General features: G+C 42.1%; 1 protein-coding gene across 1 annotated transcript in view; it reads left to right on the top strand.

Annotated features, from left to right (window-relative positions):
* bsf (bicoid stability factor) overlaps nt 1–20,211 on the top strand; it is a 113,135-nt gene extending 92,924 nt beyond the window's left edge. The window contains exons 24-25 of the mRNA XM_080280618.1: nt 5,751–5,902; nt 19,442–20,211. Of these exons, the coding sequence (XP_080136744.1) occupies nt 5,751–5,902; nt 19,442–19,504 (215 nt within the window). The 3' untranslated portion in view covers nt 19,505–20,211. The remainder of the gene's footprint in view (nt 1–5,750; nt 5,903–19,441) is intronic.
* Nucleotides 20,212–21,528: the final 1,317 nt, after the last annotated feature.

Below are 21,528 nucleotides of genomic sequence, written 5' to 3'. Positions count from 1 at the left end.
TTAAAGCAATTGGACGATAGTTGGATGGTTGGGAGTGGTCACCCTTCTTTGGGACTGGCTGAATGAGAGCAAACTTCCAGCAAGAAGGAAAGGTACAAGTTGACAGACAAAGGCGAAAAGAGTTTGCCTAGGCAGGGTGTAAGCACAGAAGCACAGTTCTTGAGAACAACAGGAGGGACCCCATCAGGCCCATATGCCTTGTTAGTACTGAGGCCAGAGATGGCAGAAAATACATCAACTGAAGAAATTTTAATGTCAGCCATGAGGAAGTCAGAGGGGGGAAGTGATGGAGGAACAACACCGGAATCGTCTAAGGTGGAATTGGAGGAGAAAGTCTGTGCGAAGAGATCTGCTTTATCAGTAGAAGAAATAGCTACAGAACCATCAGAGTAGAAAAGAGGAGGGAAGGATGATGAGGTAAAGTTGTTAGAAAGATTTTTGGCAAGGTGCCAGAAGGAGCGGGAAGAATTCGAGTTGGAGAGTCGAGAGCATTTAGTATGGATGAAATTATTTTTAGTAGAGCGAAGAACAGACTTAGCACGATTCCGGGCAGAAACGTAAACATGATGTGATTCAGGGGTGGGTTGGCTCCGGTACCTTTTGTAGGCCTTCTCCTTGTTGCGGACAGCATTAGAACAAGCGTGTTTAAACCAAGGCTTTCTTGCATTAGTCAAAGGATATGAGAAAGGAATGTATGCTTCCATGCCCGAGAGAATAACCTCCGTAATGCGCAAGGCACACTCAGATGGCTCACGGCCATGGAAGCAATAATCATTCCAGGGAAAATCAAAGAAGTACTGCCTGAGGGCCTCCCAGTCTGCAGCTCCAAAATGCCACAGACGACGATGATACTGTGTTGTTGAGTGAAGACGAAGGGGAGCTGCAAGGCTTGGTGGATGAGTTTGGGAGAGTGTGTAAGAAACGGAATCTAAAGGTGAATGTAGGGAAGAGTAAAGTGATGGTCTTTGAGAGAGGTGAAGTCAGTGAATGTACAGCGAGGTTGGATGGTGAGGAATTGGAAAATGTGAGTACGTTTAAGTACTTGGGTAGTGTGATGAGTAAGGATGGAGGTTTGGAGGGTGAAGTGCTTGAAAAGGGTACAGCAGGGAAGAAAGGTTGCTGGTTCTTTGAAAGCAGTGATAAGAAACAGGGAAGTGAGCATGGAAGTGAAAAAGTTACTACATGACAGTATTGTGATACCAACTCTAACGTACGGAAGTGAAGCTTGGACGTTGTTGGAAGGACACAAGGTAAGAGTGAGAGCAGTGGAAATGAGTTATTTAAGAGGAGCCTGTGGAGTCACATGGAGAGATAGGCTGACGAATGAGGATATAAAGGAACGTTGTGGTGTTGATGTGGATGTGATAGGGAGCGTTATGAGGAACGCACTGAGGTGGTTTGGCCATGTGGAGAGGATGGAGGGTGAAAGACTGACGAAGAGAGTGTATGTGAGTGAGGTGGAGGGGGGAAGAGGGAGGGGGAGGCCGAGGATGAGATGGAGGGATGGGGTGGAGAGGTATATGAGAGAGTGGGGTGTGAGTTGGGAGCAGGGCAGTGAAATGGCGGGGGGCAGGGCGACTTGGAGGCAATTTGTTTGTGGCCACCCCAAACGGGATTGAGGCGTCTGGCAATAGATAGATAGATAGATAGTCACGGCACGTGACTCTGAGGTTGTTATTATTGTGCCCTGGTAACCTATCATTCAAAAGTGCGTCTGATTTCGTGTATAATATGAGACGCCTATGATTCGTTTATAAAGTATTATGTTCATGTATAATAATATTCAAAGCTGGGAACGCTACAAATAAAAAGTAGCAGCGCTCCCATTCCCGTTACTAGCTCGAAAAAGTAGTGGCGTTACTGGTTTCGCTACTTGATACGAAATGTAGCGGCGCTCCCGCTCCCGCTCCTTCGGGTAAGAGAAAGGTACACGAAGGAAAGGTTAACAAAAATCTGTAATATAGCAGTACACTATATACTGTTTTGATAAAATTAGTCAGTCTGGGTGGTTGTATTGTGTACCAGTAATGTCAGTATATTGTTATTTTGAAAATAATATATATATATATATATATACATGTCGGTGTCACTTCAGTGAAGCTTAGAGCCAAAGGTACAGGAAAAAGCTATTTACTGTATAATGTAACAAATGTTTGTTTACACTGTTACCTAGTATACGTACTGAAAGTTACATATGTAAATAAAAGGCAAAAAAATGTGGCCTACCATTGATACATAATATATAGATTTATTATATTTTCAATGATACCTGTTTAAGATATGTACGAAAACGAAAGTAAAAATGAGCTGGGGCTTTCTTTTGAAGCTATTTATACAGTAGGAGTATTTTTTTCCATTACTTTAAACTGAAAGTTACATACTGTTACGAAATAATAACATAGTGAGTAAGAATTATAGTCTGAAAGAGAGAGTGAGGGAGAGAGCAGGAGTTAGAGACGGGGATAGTTAGATGTGTGTGTGTGTGTGTGTGTGTGTGTGTGTGTGTGTGTGTGTGTGTGTGTGTGTGTGTGTGTGTGTGTCCCCTCGTGCTGCTCACCAAGCCACCAGTTACTTAATTTAAATGATCGATAGTTAACTAGCAAATTCCTGTCTAATTATGGAACATACATGTCAAGTGGGGTTGGTGGAGGATTAGTGCCCCTCCCTGTAAAACAATTAACTCTAAGCCATTGGCCACCCCGTCTGGGATACATGGCGTCTGGCAATGAATGAATGAAAAACTAATAAATAATAGTTAATAAATTACTGATGTAATGTAGAACAAACATCATTGACAGAAATGACAAAAGTATTATTTTTCGTCATTAATAAATACAACCAAAGCATCGACATATCTGTATGTACTCACCGACTCCGGGCCTGTATTCGTCGCGTGAGTAGCGAGGAGCGTGGTAACGTGTGAGTACAGCCAAAAAGTAGCGGCGCTCTTAGTTCCGCTACTGGCTAAAAAAAGTAATGGTGTTACCACCATCGCTATTAAAATAGTAGTGGCGCTATGTAATTGCGCTATTCCCAGCTTTGATAATATTCATGTATAATATATTCGTGCATAATAGTGTAATATGATTCATGTATGATACAAAATCGGATGCAGTTTTGAACGGTTGGTTGCCAGGGTATGTTAATGACAACCTCAGAGTCGTGCGCCATGAGTATAGTAGTTTTTTGTCTATGCATGCAATATATAGTGCATGCTAATTTACCGTTTATAAACCTGTTGATGAGCTATTTTATATTTGACCACTTCTCTTCATTATATTCTCTAGTAAGTGTTGGAACTTTGGGGGATGAAGTGCGTGAAAGGGTACAGCAGGGAAGGAAGGTTGTTGGTACACTGAAAGCAGTGGTGAGAAATAGGGAGGTGAGTATGGAAGTTAAGAAGTCACTGCATGATATTATTATGATCCCTACCCTGACATATGGAAGCGAGGCATGGACCTTGCAAGAGGGGAACAAGTCAAGAGTGAGAGCAGTGGAAATGAGTTACTTGAGAGGAGCATGTGGAGTGACGTGGAGGGACAAGTTGACGAATGAAGAAGTGAAGGAATGTTGTGGGGTGGATGTGGATGTGGTTGAGAAGATTAGGAGAAATACACTGAGGTGGTTTGGACATGTGAAGAGAATGGAGAATGAAAGACTGACTAAGAGGGTGTATGTAGGTGAGGTGGAGGGAGGGAGAGGGAGGGGTAGACCGAAGATGAGGTGGAGGGATGGAGTTGAGAGGTATATGAGGGAGGGGGAGGAGGGTAGTCAAATGGTGGGTGACAGAGCGACTTGGAGGCCTTTTGTCTGCGGCCACCCTTTGCGAGATTAGGGCGTCGGGCTATAGAGAGATAGATAGATAGAAGTGTTATGAGCTATTTTATATATGTCCACTTCTGTTCATTATATTCTCTAGTAACTGTTCAGCTGTGGATATATTTCCTCTTCCCCTAGGACCTTTGACTCAGTCGAATATGGTTGTTAGTACAGTAAACCCTCATTATACAATGCCTCATTGTACAATATTTTGCTTATACAATGTCAAAATTTTAGTACCCTATGCCCACTATACAATGGGAACGATTTGCAACAACGATGGATCATCCGCGGCTCAGTGAACAGCGAATGTGCAAATTCAACAAAAACGTCCTCACACTGTCGGCATTAGACCACACACACTTGTCCACCGGTCCAGCCTCATTAGCTAGCCCTGCCCAGCCAGCTAGCCCAGTCTTATCGATTGGTCCAGCCCCATCAGCCAGCCCCACCCAGCCAGCTAGCCCAGTCTCATCCGCCAGTCCAGACTCATCAGCCAGCCCCGTGCAGCCAGCCAGCCCTGCCCAGTCAGCCAGTTCTGCGAGTGATGAGTGAGGGCTGTGAGGCCCTAACTGTCCCTTAGCCTCAGAGGGGACATCAACAATCCTAGTATGCCCACTATACAATGGGAACGATTTGCAACAACGATGGATCATCCGCGGCTCAGTGAACAGCGAATGTGCAAATGCAACAAAAACGTCCTCACACTGTCGGCATTAGACCACACACACTTGTCCACCGGTCCAGCCTCATTAGCTAGCCCTGCCCAGCCAGCTAGCCCAGTCTTATCGATTGGTCCAGCCCCATCAGCCAGCCCCACCCAGCCAGCTAGCCCAGTCTCATCCGCCAGTCCAGACTCATCAGCCAGCCCCGTGCAGCCAGCCAGCCCTGCCCAGTCAGCCAGTTCTGCGAGTGATGAGTGAGGGCTGTGAGGCCCTAACTGTCCCTTAGCCTCAGAGGGGACATCAACAATCCTATTTACTTAAGTAATAGTAAGAACTACTGTATACTGTTATTTTCATGTTTTTCCCCTCTTTATTCATTATTAATGTGTTACTTTACATGTTTAAACATAAGGATATTTCATGTATGCGAGTGTTAAGGTGTATGAATGTGCGAGTTTAGGCAGGTCTGGGAACGTATCTCCATTGACTACATGTTATAACAGGTTCACTATACAATGGATTGCTATACAATGGGGTTTTCAGGAACGGAACCCCATTGTATAATGAGGGTTTACTGTATCACCATTCTCACATTTTGATGGAAATTGACTTTTCTTTTTACTTTTAATGTGCATGCTAGGAGGGGTATTGAGAAGATGCAGAAGAAAGATGTAGAAGCTCTTTATTTATCTTTCCTGGCACAAAGAGCACATCCCATGCCCTCATCTGTATAATGATGCTTTTTTATTTTACTCATAGTACACCCACATAAAATTTTATTCATCCTTTGAAAAAAACTAATATTAAGACAAGGAGTTTAGAAACAATCTCCTTTAACCTCATCCATGCTGTACATCCATGCTGTTGCAATTTTTATTTTATTTATTTATTTTTTTAACTTTTTTTTATATTATCAGATAGTTTTATCCAGCTTAAAAGAGATCCCTTGAAGTGATGTGGGTATAACAGAGTACAGGTTCCCAGCTAGTAATTGTAGTGTAACTTTTATTGACTAATTTTATAGTCTAATATTTGTTGACATGTGATAGAAATTTCAGTGATTATTCATTAATGGATTGATAACAGAATTCCAGGTGATTGAGTGACATTTGAATGAGTATCTGCCCATTTCATTGGGTATGGTGTTGATAGTTCCTCTTTTGTTTACCTTCTCCTTCCTTATTTAGTGGACTCTGCCATACTCCATCCGTAGGTGGGAGAAAGAGGTCAGGATAAGCATGATGATAATGATGATTCTTTTAACAGGTGAAAAACAAGAATTCAACAAAGGTTTGGAGGTGCTAAAATCAGCACTCTCTGTTGTGACCCTGGAGGATCTTAAACACGCCAGTCTTGTAAAGCTGAAGGCTGGTGTTGAGGCTGCTGGCAACACTTTTGATTTTGTGATTCCGCCCAAGGTACAGTAATTTTTACTTTAAAATGCTTCCACCTAACACATTTTTCATTGTTGTATGTTCTTATGGTCCAGGCTCATCCGAACATGAACCCAATGGGCTGCAGGCTGAAGTTATCCCTCTTTTGCAGTCCACTGTCCGTCTTTTGAGGGGCATGGAGGAAGTCAAGGGACATCAGTATAACTGGGTAGAGGAGCTGCTTAGTTAAGTCAGTGCCACCACATAAAGGCATCCCTCTCCAGGACCTTTTTTATTATTGTTGTTGGCACTCCAGGCTGATCAAGCACAAATCCAGTGGAACTGCAGACTGAAGTTGCCCTTCTTTTGCAATTTACCATCCTCCTTTTGAGGGATATGTAGGGAGCTGAAGGACATCTGTATAACCAGGCAGAGGAGCCACCTAGTCATATCAGTGCCACTGCATGAAATTGTCCCCCTCAAGCATCTTTTTATTATAAAGCTGTTAATTAGGAAAAGAATACCCTCTGGGGATAGAGGGGTTTTTCAAGAATTCTCCCCCAGTATCCCTGCTTGTCGTACAAGGCGACTAAAAGCGTTGGCGGAGGGTTAGTGAACCTCCCCAGAAAACAACTAACTAAAAAGACAAACAAGAAGCCTCAGACAAGGATTGACCAAAAGATGACGACCAAGGACCGGACAAAGGACATGGTAATCGGAACGTGGAATGTAAGAGGTGCGAATGATGAGGTGAAAGAGAGAGAGATTGTCCAGGTGCTTGAGGGTGCGAAAGTTGATGTATGTGGAGTAACTGAAACTAAATGGAGAGTGTGAGAGAATGGGAGTATGGATGGGGTATGTGTGCAAGAGTAGGTGAGAATGGGAGGGCAAAAGAAGGAGTGTGTATAATTGTGAGTAAAAGATGGAAGAAGAACATAAGAGAGTATGGATCAGTTGGGTCAAGGATTGTGTGAGTAAGATTGAAGGTTGGAATACAAATGTGGGCGATTGTGTGCGCGTATGCGCCAACACAAGATCGTGCAAGCAGAGCGAGAGAAGAGTTCTGGACAAATGTGGAAGTGTGCATGGATAAGTTTGGAAGGAATGAGAGAGTGATTTTGTTCGGTGATATGAATGGTAAAGTAGGGAATGTGAAGGTGGATGGAATAGGTGGTGAGTGGGGTATGCCTGCTGAGATAGATGAGAATGGCAGTGCGATAGTGGACATTTGTGTGCTGGGAGGGGGTTGGTGATAGCTAATACCCTCTTCAGGCACAAAATTATCCACAGGTATACATGGCGAGTGATGAGAAGGGTGGGTGGTGAACTGAATTAAAAGAAGGCAATGATTGATTATGTGTGTGTGGATGAAAGGATGCAAAGATGTGTAATGGATGCAAGAGCTTATAGAGGTTGGGGGAGTGGACTTTCTGACCACTACTTGGTGGTGGCCAGAATCAAGATACAAATAAGATGGAGTAATAGAAGAAGGGAAGGACGGGAAGAAGGAGTATTTGGAAGGAGAGTGGAAAGGTTACAAGAGGATGAGAAAAAGGCCGAATATAAGAGAGAAGTGGAGGAACGATTGGGCAAATATGAATTGGAGCAGATGGGGGACGTGGAAGGTGTTTGCAGGATATTCACAGAAGAAATATGTGCAGTATGTGATGTGGTGTGTGAGATGAAGAGAAGACGGAGGGGGGTGCAAGGAACAGCGTGGTGGAATGAAGAGGTGAGACAGGCTGTGGCACAAAAGAAGTAAGCATACAATGAATGGATGAGAAATAGGGGCATGGAAGTAGTTGAGAGGCGGAAGAGAGAGTTATATGTAGAAAGAAAGAGAGAGGTCAAAAGATTAGTAAGAGAGAGTAAGAAGAGAGTGGATGAGGAATTTGGAAGGAGTCTGAGTGTAAAGTGGAGGGACTGTAAGAAAATGTTCTGGAAAGAGGTGAAGAGAGTAAGACAGAGTGGAAGTGAAGTTAGCAGGGGAGTGAAAGATAAAAATGGTAGATTACTAGGGGAGAAGGGAGAAAAAGTGCACAGATGGAGAGAACACTTTAAGGAGTTTTTGAACATATAGGATGGAAGTGATGCGAGTATAAGTGGCTGGGGAATGGCTGGGAGAAGGAGGGAGGTGAGAAGACAGGAAGAAATCAGTAGGATAGAAATTGTGGAAGCATTGAAGATAGTTAAATTGGGGAAAGCCCCCGGAATTGATGGTGTGTGTAGTGAAATGTTGAAGCATGGGGGAGAGATAGTAGTAGAATGGATGTGGAAGATGTGCAGATTGGCCTGGGAGGAAAGTAGAGTTCCGGAGGATTGGAAGTCAGGTATAATTATTCCCTTGTACAAAGGAAAAGGGGAAAAAGAAGTGTGTGGTAATCATAGGGGCATTTGTCTTCTTAGTATAATAGGAAAAGTGTATGGTAGGATACGTATTGAGAGAGTTGGGGAAATAACAGAGGAATTAGTTGGAGAAAACAGGGAGGCTTTAGGAAGGGAAGAGGTTGTGTAGATCAGATATTCATTCTTAGATCTTTAGTGGAAAAGTTTCTAGAGAAGGGAAAGAAGTTGTATGCAGCTTTCATAGATTTGGAGAAATCTATGAAAGCCGCAGACAAGGATTGTAGAAAGTATTAAGAATATATGGAGTAGATGGGAAGTTGCTGAATGCTGTGAAGAGTATGTATGATGGTGCTAAGGCTGCAGTGCGTGTGGATGGTGAACTAAGTGAATTTTTCTCTTTGAAGGTTGGGTTGAAACAGGGATGTGTCCTGTCTCCAAGGTTGTTCAGTCTGTACATGGATGGGGTAATAAAAGAGGTACAAGGTAGGGTAGTGGATGTTGGAGTGGCCTTGGTGAGAGAAGGTAGTGTTTGGAAACTCCCTGTACTGTTGTTTGCAGATGATACTGTGTTGTTAAGTGAAGATGAAGGGGAGCTGCAAGGCTTGGTGGATGAGTTTGGGAGAGTGTGTAAGAAATGGAATCTAAAGGTGAATGTAGGGAAGAGTAAAGTGATGGTCCTTGAGAGAGGTGAAGTCAGTGAATGTACAGCGAGGTTGGATGGTGAGGAATTGGAAAATGTGAGTACGTTTAAGTACTTGGGTAGTGTGATGAGTAAGGATGGAGGTTTGGAGGATGAAGTGCTTGAAAGGGTACAGCAGGGAAGAAAGGTTGCTGGTTCCTTGAAAGCAGTGATAAGAAACAGGGAAATGAGCATGGAAGTGAAAAAGTTACTACATGACAGTATTGTGATACCAACTCTAATGTATGGAAGTGAAGCTTGGACGTTGTTGGAGGGGCACAAGTCGAGAGTGAGAGCAGTGGAAATGAGTTATTTAAGAGGAGCCTGTGGAGTCACATGGAGAGACAGGCTGACAAATGAGGATATAAAGGAGCGTCGTGGTGTGGATGTGGATGTGATAGGAAGTGTTAGGAGGAACACACTGAGGTGGTTTGGCCATTTGGAGAGGATGGAGGGTAAAAGACTGAAGAAGAGAGTGTATGTGAGTGAGGTTGAGTGTGGGAGAGGGAGGGGGAGGCCAAGGATGAGATGGAGGGATGGGATGGAGAGGTATATGAGAGAGGGGGGTGTGAGTTGGGAGCAGGGCAGTGAAATGGCGGGGGATGGCAACGTGGAGGCGATTTGTTTGTGGCCACCCCGAACGGGATTAAGGCATCTGGCACTTGATAGATAGATAGAATACTTTTCACGTACCATTGTTCATCATTAAGTGGTCAGAAAGTGCAGAAAAGGATCAGAATTAACATTACTTATAGGAGCATTGTCCAGGAATATCAACAATATCTTTAATTCATGGGTGTCAGCATTTAATATATAGAGATACACTTTAATAGTTATTTTTATCTTTGAAAAAGATTTTTCAATATTAATAAAATTTTAAGAGCCCTGACTCAGTCCCTTCAGTCCAGTGACATACCTAACATTTTATTCTTGCTACCTACAGACAGTTTATTTGGTTCACTAGAGCCCTTGTGTAGTGAAGAAGTTAATGGAGGCTAGATCAGATCTCTGAAAAGTCTTTCTGAATCAAGATAAATTCATCGGGCGGTTGTAAGAGTTAAACAAGAACATCATCGTAGGAGTGAAAGGGTTAAAGCTGTTTTCTATCTGTCTGTCTGTTTGTCCATCTGTCTATCTATGTATATATCTATTGCCAGATGCCTTAACCCCACAAGGGGTGGACATAAACAAAACGCCTTACATGTCACCCTGTCCCCTGTCACTTCACTGCCTACACCCTCCTCTTATCATATACCTTTCCACTCCATCCCTCCATCTTATCGTTGTCCTCGCCCTGCCTCTCCCCCCCTCCACCTCACTCACATACACTCTCCTTGTTAGTCTCTCTCCATTCTCACCACATAGCCAAACCACCTCAGTGTATTTCTCTTAACACTTTATATCACATATTCATCCACACCACGACACTCCTTCACTTCCTTATTTGTCAGTCTGTCTCTCCATGTAGTTCCACATGCTCCTCTGAGATAAATCATTTCCACTGCTCTCACTCTTTACTTGTGTCCTTCCAACAAGGTCCAAGCTTCTCTTCCATTTGTTAGAGTTGGTATTACAGTACTATCTTGCAACGACTTTCTTACTTGCATGCTTGCATCCCTGTTTCTTATCAGTGCTTTCAAAGAACCAACAACCATTCTTCCCTGTTATACCCTTTCAAGCACTTCTTCATCCAGACTTCCATCTTTACTCATCACACTACCCACATACTTAAATGGACCCACATTTCCCATTTCCTCATCATCCAACCTTACTGTACATTCAGTGACTTCATTTTTCTTGAGGACCATAGCTTTACACTTCCCTACATTCACCTTTAGATTCCATTTTTTACATACTCTTCTAGACTCATTCATTAAGCCTTTCAGTTCCTCTTCGTCTTCACGTAGCAGTACAGTATCATCTGCAAACAACAATTCAGAAAATTTACAAATGCTGCCCTCTGTCATTAAGGCCGCTCCAACATCCACTGCCCAACCTTATATCTCTCATATAACCCCATCCATAGACAAATTGAACAAACATGGAGACATAAGGCAACACATCCCTGTTCCAATTCAACATCCAGATAGAAAACATCACTCAGTTCACCAACCACATGCACTGCAGCCTTTGCACCTTCATACATACTCTTCACGTCATTTGACAACTTCCCATTTGCTCCATATATTCTAAATATTCTTCTCATTCCTTATCTATCCACTCTGTCTTATGCATTCTCTAAATTCATGTAGGCTGCATACAGCTGCTTTTCCTTCTCAACCTTTCCACTAAAGACCAAAGGATGAATATCTGATCTACACAACCACTTCCCTTCCTGAAGCCTCTTGGTTCTTCTCCAGTTAATTCCTCTATTATTTCCCTAACTCTGTCAGTAAGTACTGTATCCTCCTATTACACTAAGAAGACAAATGGCCCTATGATTACAACACACTTCTTTTTTCCCATTTCCTTTGTCTATCTATCTATCTATTGCCAGACGCCTCAGTCCCGTTTGGGGTGGCCACAAACAAATCGCCTCCAAGTCGCCCTGTCCCCTGCCATTTCACTGCCCTGCTCCCAACTCACACCCCCCTCTCTCATATACCTTTCCACCCCGTCCCTCCATCTCATCCTCGGCCTCCCCCTCCCTCTTCCCCCCTCCACCTCACTCACATACACTCTCTTCGTCAGTCTTTCACCCTCCATCCTCTCCACATGGCCAAACCACCTCAGTGTGTTCCTCATAACGCTTCCTATCACATCCACATCAACACCACAACGCTCCTTTATATTCTTATTCGTCAGCCTGTCTCTCCATGTGACTCCACACGCTCCTCTTAAATAACTCATTTCCACTGCTCTCACTCTTGACTTGTGTCCTTCCAACAACGTCCAAGCTTCACTTCCATACGTTAGAGTTGGTATCACAATACTGTCATGTAGTAACTTTTTCACTTCCATGCTCACTTCCCTGTTTCTTATCACTGCTTTCAAAGAACCAGCAACCTTTCTTCCCTGCTGTACCCTTTCAAGCACTTCACCCTCCAGACCTCCATCCTGACTCATCACACTACCCAAGTACTTAAACGTACTCACATTTTCCAATTCCACACCATCCAACCTCGCTGTACATTCACTGACTTCACCTCTCTCAAAGACCATCACTTTACTCTTCCCTACATTCACCTTTAGATTCCGTTTCTTACACATTCTCCCAAACTCATCCACCAAGCCTTGCAGCTCCCCTTCATCTTCACTCAACAACACAGTATCATCTGCAAACAACAGTACAGGGAGTTTCCAAACACTATCCTCTCTCACCAGGGACACTCCAACATCCACTACCCTACCTTGTACCTCTTTTATTACCGCATCCATGTACAGATTGAACAACCATGGAGACATGACACATCCCTGTTTCAACCCAACTTTCAAAGAGAAAAATTCACTTAGTTCACCATCCACACGCACTGCAGCCTTAGCACCATCGTACATACTCTTCACAGCATTCAGCAACTTCCCATCTACTCCATATATTCTTAACACTTTCCACAATCCTTGTCCATCCACCCTGTCATATGCTTTCTCCAAATCCATGAAAGCCGCATACAACTTCTTTCCCTTCTCTAGAAACTTTTCCACTAAAGATCTAAGAATGAATATCTGATCTACACAACCTCTTCCCTTCCTAAAGCCTCCCTGTTCTTCTCCAACTAATTTCTCTGTTCTTTCTCTAACTCTGTCAATAAGTATCCTACCATACACTTTTCCTATTATACTAAGAAGACAAATGCCCCTATGATTACCACACTTCTTTTTTCCCCTTTTCCTTTGTACAAGGGAATAATTATACCTGACTTCCAATCCTCCGGGACTCTACCTTCCTCCTAGGCCAATCTGCACATCTTCCACATCCATTCTACTACTATCCCCCATGCTTCAGCATTTCACCACACACTCCATCAATTCCTGGGGCTTTCCCAATTTAACTTTCTTCATTGCTTCCACAACTTCTATCCTCCTGATTTCTTCCTGTCTTCTCACCTCCCTCCTCCTCCCAGCCATTCCCCAGCCACTTATACTCGCATTACTTCCATCTTCTACGTTCAACAATTCCTTAAAGTGTTCTCTCCATCTGCTCACTTTTTCTCCCTTCTCCACGAGTAATCTACCATTTTTATCTTTCACTCCCCTGCTAACTTCACTTCCACCCTGTCTTACTCTTTTCACCTCTTTCCAGAACATTTTCTTACAGTCCCTCCACTTTACACTCAAATTCCTTACAAATTCCTCATCCACTCTCTTCTTACTTTCTCTTAATAATCTTTTCACCTCTCTCTTTCTTTCTACATATAACTCTCTCTTCCGCCTCTCAACTTCTTCCACGCCCCTATTTCTCATCCATTCATTGTATGCTTTCTTCTTTTGTGCCACAGCCTGTTTCACCTCTTCATTCCACCACGCTGTTCCTTGCACCCCCCTCCGTCTTCTCTTCTTTCCACACACCACATCACATGCTGCACATATTTCTTCTGTAAATATCCTACACACACCTTCCACATCTCCCATCTGCTCCAGTTCATATTTGCCTAATCGTTCCTCCACTTCTCTCTTATACTCTGCCTTTTTCTCATCCCCTTCTAACCTTTCCACTCTCCTTGCCACTACTCCTTCCTCTCGTCTTTCCTTTCTTCTATTCCTCCATCTTACTTAAAATCTAATTCTGGCCACCACCAAGTAGTGGTCAGAAAGTCCACTCCCCCATCCTCTATAAACTCTTGCATCCATTACAAATCTTCGCATCCTTTCATCCACACACACATAATCAATCATTGCCTTCCTTTCATTCAGTTCACCACCCACCCTTCTCATCACTCGCCATGCATACCTGTGGATCATTTTATGCCTGAAGAGGGTATTGGCTATCACCAACCCCCTTGTCACGAATCAATTCGCGACATTTCCCTTTTGTGAGAAGCCACGAACTATTAGTGGAAAACTCACTGTGTATCGCTCAGTTAACCGTTTCTCTCTCCATTTCGGAGTATACTTTTCATAACATTCGTCACCGTTTTCAAAAGTGACCGATTTAATGCACGTCACTAAGTGCTGTACTGAGCGATACTATTGTTTTTTTTATTGTTCGCCCCTGCTCACTCGACCGTTAGAAAATGCGGCCTAGTGCTCCGCTTTTCTTTCCCACGACTTGGTCAGTCTAGTTGTTGCTCTGACGGAGAGAGGTCCTGTGCTCCAGAAGTGCGAGAGAAGAGGTCCCTAGCACCCAGACTCCACTGAGACAGTTTCTCCAAACTCCCACCCCTTGGGTGATACAAAGCATTCATCAGCTACAGTATTTCCTTTTTGTATTTTATAGTCTTAAGAGTTTAGTTAAGGTGTTTTTTTTCTAGGCGTAAGTATTTAGCTTTTGTGTGAGTGAGTGAGTGCGTCTCATTAATTTGATTTGAATTGTAACGTTAAATTTATTTTTTTGTAATCAATAAATTTAACAGTTCTTTTTCTTGAGCTTAATGTAAAGTAAAATCTTGTTTCATTTCTCTAAATTAAGCTTATTTTCCATATAGCTCCTAGCTTGCATAAACGTTTGCCTTCATAACTGGTACTTAGACCAGTCTTGTTGTATTGACTTAAAATCCGTTGTGCCAGATAGGAGTTAAAGCATCAGCAAGAACCTGATATTATTATTAGTATTAGTTATTTATTGTCAGGGGTGAAGTAACTTTCTCCAGAGGCTAACACTACTAATTCAGCATTTGTGAGTAATTAGTCTCTGCTGTGTACTGTTGAGAAAGTTTATAAATTCGCGTTCTTAGAGAATCGTTGTTTGATTTAGCAAGACAATCATTGTCTCTGCTCTTCAATATTATTGAATATTAATATTAATTTAAATATTTAAGCATTATATTTAAAAAATACCGTGATATTATAAAAACCCCGTGACACCCCTCCCAGCACAAATGTCCACTAACGCACTCCCATTCTCATCTATCTCAGCAGGCACACCCCACTCAGCAACTATTCCATCCACCTTCACATTCCCAACTTTACCATTCATATCACCAATCAAAAACACTCTCTCATTCCTTCCAAACTTTTCCATGCACACTTCTACATTTGTCCAGAACTCTTCTTTCACTCTTCTAGCACGGTCTTGCTACGCACACACACATAATCGCCCACATTTGTATTCCAACTTTCAACTTTACCCACACAGTCCTAGACCCAACTGATCCATACTGTCTTATGCTCCTCTTCCATCTTTTACTCACAACTATACATACTCCTTCCTTTGTACAAGGGAATAATTATACCTGACTTCCAATTCCCTGGGACTTTACCCTCCTCCCAGGCCATTCTAACACATCCTTGTTTCAATCCAGTATTTAGATGGAAAAGCACTCAGTTCACCATCCACACTCACTGCAGCCTTTGCACCTTCATACATACTCTTCACAGCATTCAACAGCTTCCCATTTGCACCATATATTCTTAATAGTCTCCTCATTCCTTATCTGTCCACTCTGTCATATTCTTCCTCCAAATCCATGAAGGCTGCATACAACTTCTTTTCCTTCTCTAGAAACTTTTCCACTAAAGCTCTAAGGATGTATATCTGATCTACACAACCATTTCCCTTCCTAAAACCTCTCTGTTCTTCTCCAGCTAATTCCTCTGTTATTTCCCTAACTCTGTCAGTAAGTAGCTTATCCTTCCTACTTTTCTTATTACACTAAGGAAACAAATGCCCTAATGATTACCGCACACTTCTTTTTTTCCTTTTTCTGTGTACAGGGACTAATTATACCTGACTTCCAATCCTCCAGGACTCTACCTTCCTCCCAGGCCATTCTGTACATCTTCCATGTCCATTCTACTGTTATCTCTTGTTCATGCTTCAGCATTTCGCCGCACACTTCATCAGTTCCTGGGGCTTTCACCATTTTGACTTTCTTCATTGGTTCCACTACTTCCACCCAACTGATCTCTTCCTCCCTTCTCACCTCCCTCCTTCTCCCAGCTATTCCCCAGTCACTTATACTCTCATTACTTTCATTCTTTATGTTTAACGGTTCCTTAAAGTGTTCTTTCCATCTGCTCACTTTTTCTCCATTCTCCATTATGAATCTACCATTAATCTCCCACTCCCCAACTAAGTTCTTTATCTCCCTGTCCAACCCTCTTTACCTCTATGCAGAACATATTGTTATTTTCCCTCCACTTTACACTCAAATTCCTTCCATAGTCCTCATCTACCCTCTTCCTACTCTTACTAATCCTCTCACCTCTCTTTTCCTCTTTACAAATAACTCTCTCTTCCGTCTTTCAACTTCCTTCATGCTTATGCTTCCCATCCACTGACTACATACTTTTTTCCTGTGCACCACAGCGTGACTCACCTCTTCATTCCATCATCCTGTTCCTTGCACCCCATTTTGTCTCTTCTTCACTTCATATGCCACCTCACATGCTGCACAGATTTCTTCTGTGAATATCTTGCACATACCTTCCTCTTCTCCCATCTGCTTCAAATCAGATATGTTTACTGGATTGCTTCTCCACTTTTCTCTTTCTTATTCTGCCTTTTTTCCATCGTCTTGCAAATTTTCTTCCCTCCTTGTATGGGTTACTTCCTCCTGTCCTTCCTTCCTTCTGTTCATCTATTGCATTTGTACTTTGATTTTCACCACCACCAAGTGGTTCTCAGAATGTCCACTCTCCCAACCTCTGTAAGCTCTTACATCCATTACATCCATCCATCCATCCATCCATCATCCAGTCCTACATTGCCCCATGAGGAGCGTAGGAGCCCGGGGCTAGGCAGTTGGTCCTGACATTTAAGATGAGAGTGACCAGCCTCACTCATCCCTGAGTGGCTTACATGAGCAGTCAACCCCAACTACCCCTTGGATATAAACTTTCACTGGCTTAATCTGATTGGAGTGCAATAAGTACCCACAAAATCACCAGGCACCAAAATTTGGTGATATGGTTGCCACCCAGCGTAGTAAATGGTTTCCTGGTGTTCAGGAAACCATTTGGCTTGTCACTCAGTGTAGAGTCACCCACAGGCAGAAGGAAGAGAAAAGAATGAAGGAAAGAAAGACAGAAGAAGGAGTGTAATGTCACCCGTAGGCAGAAGGACAAGAAAAGAATGAAGGAAAGAAAGACAGAAGAGGATGGAAGGAAAGAAGGATGGAGGAGAGGAATGGGCAGACACCTGACAGCAGCACTACATCGAGTGAGTGGACATCCATTACATACCTTCTCATTCTCTTATCCACATAAATTTAATCAGTCATTGCCTACTGTTCATTCAGTTCACCACCCACCCTTCTCATTACTCCGCATGTATACTTGTTTATCATTTTGTGCCTAAAGAGGATATTGGCTATCACCAACCCCCCTTCCCTGCACAAATGTCCACAAATGCACTGCCATTCTCATCCACTTCTGCAGGCATATGCCACACAGCAACTACTCCATCCACCTTCACTTTCTCTATTTTTCTATTCATATCTTCATTCAGAAACACTCTCTCACTTCTCTCAAATTTTTACATGCACGCTTCCACATTTGCCCAGAACTCTTCTTTCACTCTGCTCGTATGATCATGGATTGGCACACACACACACACACACACACACACAGCCACCCACGTTTGTGTTCCTTCTTTCGATCTTACCGACACATCCTTGATGTTTTCGCGTAATGTAATATTTTTTTAGGAAGATATCTGCCTTGTTATGTCAGAAATTTCTGTACTGGTATTCATCAGGGGACACTGGGTAAGATTGTACTTTGCTGTTGTTTTCTGTAGAAAATGATCGATACAGTAAATTCTCAATTATCTGTCATTGCTACAGCCTGCCCAACGCAATTCAGTATCTGGTGGAGCTATCTTAGCTCTGTTACAGCAATATCCGGCTAAATTATGCAACATCTGGCTCTGAAATGTGTTGTAACCGGCAGTCCAGTGCACTTGAGGCGTCTCAACTGGCTCGTCAGCAGTAGCCAACTGGTGCCAGGGGAAATTCTGAGACTTGGAAGCCAATGAAAACACCTGCTACACACCAGCCAATCAGAATTTGTCATGGGCATGACTTATCCAGCTCGCCAAGAATACCGCCTCGTTCTCATTTTCACCCGTGGATGTCAAGATGTGCCTTTGCACTCTGCTCATCTGACCATGCGGTTGGAAAACTTTGGTGCATTGACTAACTCCATGGCATCCTGTGTTCGAGCTGCTGTACTGTATTGTATTGCAGAGCTAATGGCCTGTCAGTGCTCATGTCCTAGTGCTCTGTTGTGATTGTTAAACTACCCCTGTGCTGTATTGTGTACTGTACTGTTTATGAGTGTGAACCCCCCAGTGCTGTTTCTCCCCATCGATGCTAATATTTGGTAAGTACAGATCATCCCCGTTATAACGATGAGATGCGTTTGGGAAAACCAGTCATTGAGCCAGGGTATCGTTAAACTAGGACATTATAACAGTAAGTATAGGGATGCGTTTGGGAGCCTTGAGATCCCCCCCCCCCCAACCAAGTCCAAAACCCACCCAAATGAACCCAAAAACAAGTTTCTAGTGCACGTATACCCACAAATAGCTTTAAAAGAAGCTAAACTAAGTCTAATAGCAGTTTATAACTCTACTAAACTCAAAAAATAAAATATGAAAATCATCAAAAATAAGTCTGGAAAAAATCAAACTTAGTAAAGTGTACCCAAAAATGACAATGTTCACCCCACCTATGACTAAAACAGATTAATCTAAGTCAAAAAACAGTTTAAAAATCAACCTAAACACAAAATTTAAGTCTAAAATATCATCAAAATCGGTTTAAAAGAACAAAGCCCATGACATCCCCAGAGAATGGCCATCGTTAGGCGGGGAAGGTTGTTAATATTTTTACATCACTAAGGCAAGGTATCATATAAAGGGGGATCATATAGAGGGGTATACCTGTACATACAATAGTACTCTGTGTACAGTACTGTATTCCTGGAGTGTATGATTACTGTATATATTGTTTATATATGCTTAGTTTTCATCTTTTACTCATGATAAAGTTTTAGGATAGAGGGTAGAGACAGATAGAATCACAATAACTGGCTCAAAGCCGAATGTTGAGCCAGATATGCAGTAAGCGGCATTTCACGTTTTTCTGTGTGGGGCTTGGCTGAATTACGACGAATAATTGAGAGTTTACTGTACTTAGGGAAAGTTAATTATTTCAGCTCAAGGGCATAGTTTTTATCTTAATTCATGTCTGGTAGTTATAGATGCCCAGCTTCCACATTCCTCTCTCAGATTAACTTTAGGGCCAGCCTCACCTCTGCTGGAAAGGAAAGAGGGTTACTTCACCCTTCCCAGCACACAGCTTGTTATTTAATGATTTTTTTTTTTCCATTCTTTTTTTTTAAGGGGGAGGGTTGACACCAGTGGAAATATACATCTCTTTACTGTAAGTCAAATTTTTGTTCTGTTATAGATATTATAGCACCAACAAACCTTACATAAATATTTGTTTCTTTTACAGACTGCAAGAAAGAGTAAAGCAGAGAGCAGTAGCAGCAGCAGCAGCAGCAGTGATAGCGATTAAAGAGCATTACTGATATATATATAATGACAAATGGGGGGAAACGCAGGAAATAGCTTTAACCTGTTCATTCCAGTGATACAGTTGTTTTGGTTTATTCTAGCTCTTTTTAGCCTGTTTTTTTTCTTTTTAGGCAAGATTGCTTGTTTTGAAGGGATTTAAAGGAGTACATTGAGATGGTATGGACATAATCATAAAATGCACATAAGTAGGGTGCCAAAGAAAGTCCTCGAAAATGAGATTGAGGGTAATGTTGGATGCGGTAGAGCATATGTGGCATGGAAGAAGAGAGCAGAACAGAAATGAATGAGGGTGGTATGAGACAGGAAGGGCAACCTGAGGAGAGAGGACAGGACAACATGGAGGTGATTTGTTTGTAGACACACCTTCATCGATGAAGGTATATGGCTGCTGATGGAGATATAGAGGAGTGTAGAGACTAGTTAAGGCTGAATCTTGCTTTTCTAGGTCAGTAAATTTGTTTAAGCTGAGTAAAATCATTTAGCGGTACGAAGAATAACAAAAATGACGTCACAGAATGAAAAACTGTAGGTTAACCATTTCCTGTGTGTGCCTTTAATGGACGAATATTGTTCTGCAGAGGGAGAGGAGGAGAAGGGTAGGGAACGAGTCATATTAAATGTACTACAGTACTGTTTGTCCGAGAAACTGATATAGTAATACTGTCTGTGTTTACTGTATAGTTGTACAAATTTTAATATATATTGTTTTTGTTTAATAAATTACTTAATATACAGTACAGTTTGTATTAATATATTTTCACTTTGATCAGATGCTGCAGTTTAATAACACTGTATAGCCAGTCCTCATTATAAGCCAAGGATATTAAAAAAAAATAAAAAAAAATAAAAAAAAAGCAACCGGCACTGTAAATTGGAGAAAAACAGGCCAGTTAGTTCTATAGGTAACAGTGGATTTTAATATGCCTTCTTCTGTAATTTACTGTGGAGTTAATAGCAAAAATGAAAATCAAAATAAGGCAACTTGTATTGGGGCCTGTTTGTATGGTAATACTGAAGAATGTCCACACACTTATTATTTAATTTTTTATTTACGTTTTTGATTTATCAGCCAGCAACCAGCCCTGGCCCTCAGAGGAACATGTCACAGGAGCCAGACAGTGGTGATTTATGAACTTGCAGAGGGCATCCAAGGAACAGATGTGAGAGGGATATTATTTCTGCAGTATTAGCTAATAGAGCTTCTTGTATCATCTTCTCTCTCTCTCTCTCTCTCTCTCTCTCTGCTTTCTGGACCCTACCTTACCACACCTTTGAATGGGAAGGAAGAGTTCAGATTAATGTATATTTCTGCAGTAGAAGCTTATAGTCTTCTAATTACTCTTTGTATTTCCTTTCATCCTGGACCCAACTTCATCCATCCTTAGGTGGGATAAAAGTAGTCAGGATGATATATCTTCATAAGTAGCTTATAGCTCAACCTAGCTTTAGCTTTCCATCTTTTTATCATTTCTGTTTCTTTGATTCCTGGATCCTATCTCACCTCTTATACTTTGTGGGATAAAAGAGGTCAGATTGGCATATTATGTCTGCAGCAGTAACCTTTACTATTTTTTCAGTCATTCTTTCTTTGCTTTCTGGACCTTACATCACTTCCTCCATTGATGGGAAAAAGAGGCCAGGGTGATGATGAATATTAATTTAACACCTCCTCTGATTTATATGTAGTTTGTTGTGTTGCATGCACTGCATATTTTCTGTGCAGTATCTATATTATCAGTATTTCCAGTTGCCTAGTCACAATTTTTTTGTATATATTAATGGAGAATTTGATTGATCTAGTTCATACAGCAGTACTTTTGCATACATACAGCTATTTTCATGTGTATGTTTTTGTTGACATGCTGTTAACTTGTTTCCCATTTTTTGCATTCTTTTTCTTTGTTTCTGGATTCTACCCTACCCCTTCTTTTCGGGTGGCAGTGATGATGGCCAAATTTATGTTTATCGGATAGGTAGTATGAAGTGCAAGCATGAAGAAAAATA

This window comes from Coenobita brevimanus, chromosome 85 (assembly GCF_032717465.1).
Source record: "Coenobita brevimanus isolate Jiangsu-jjx chromosome 85, ASM3271746v2, whole genome shotgun sequence".
Lineage (NCBI taxonomy): Eukaryota > Metazoa > Arthropoda > Malacostraca > Decapoda > Coenobitidae > Coenobita > Coenobita brevimanus.
Note: the sequence above shows the minus strand (reverse complement) of the source record. Positions and strands in the feature narration are given on the sequence as shown.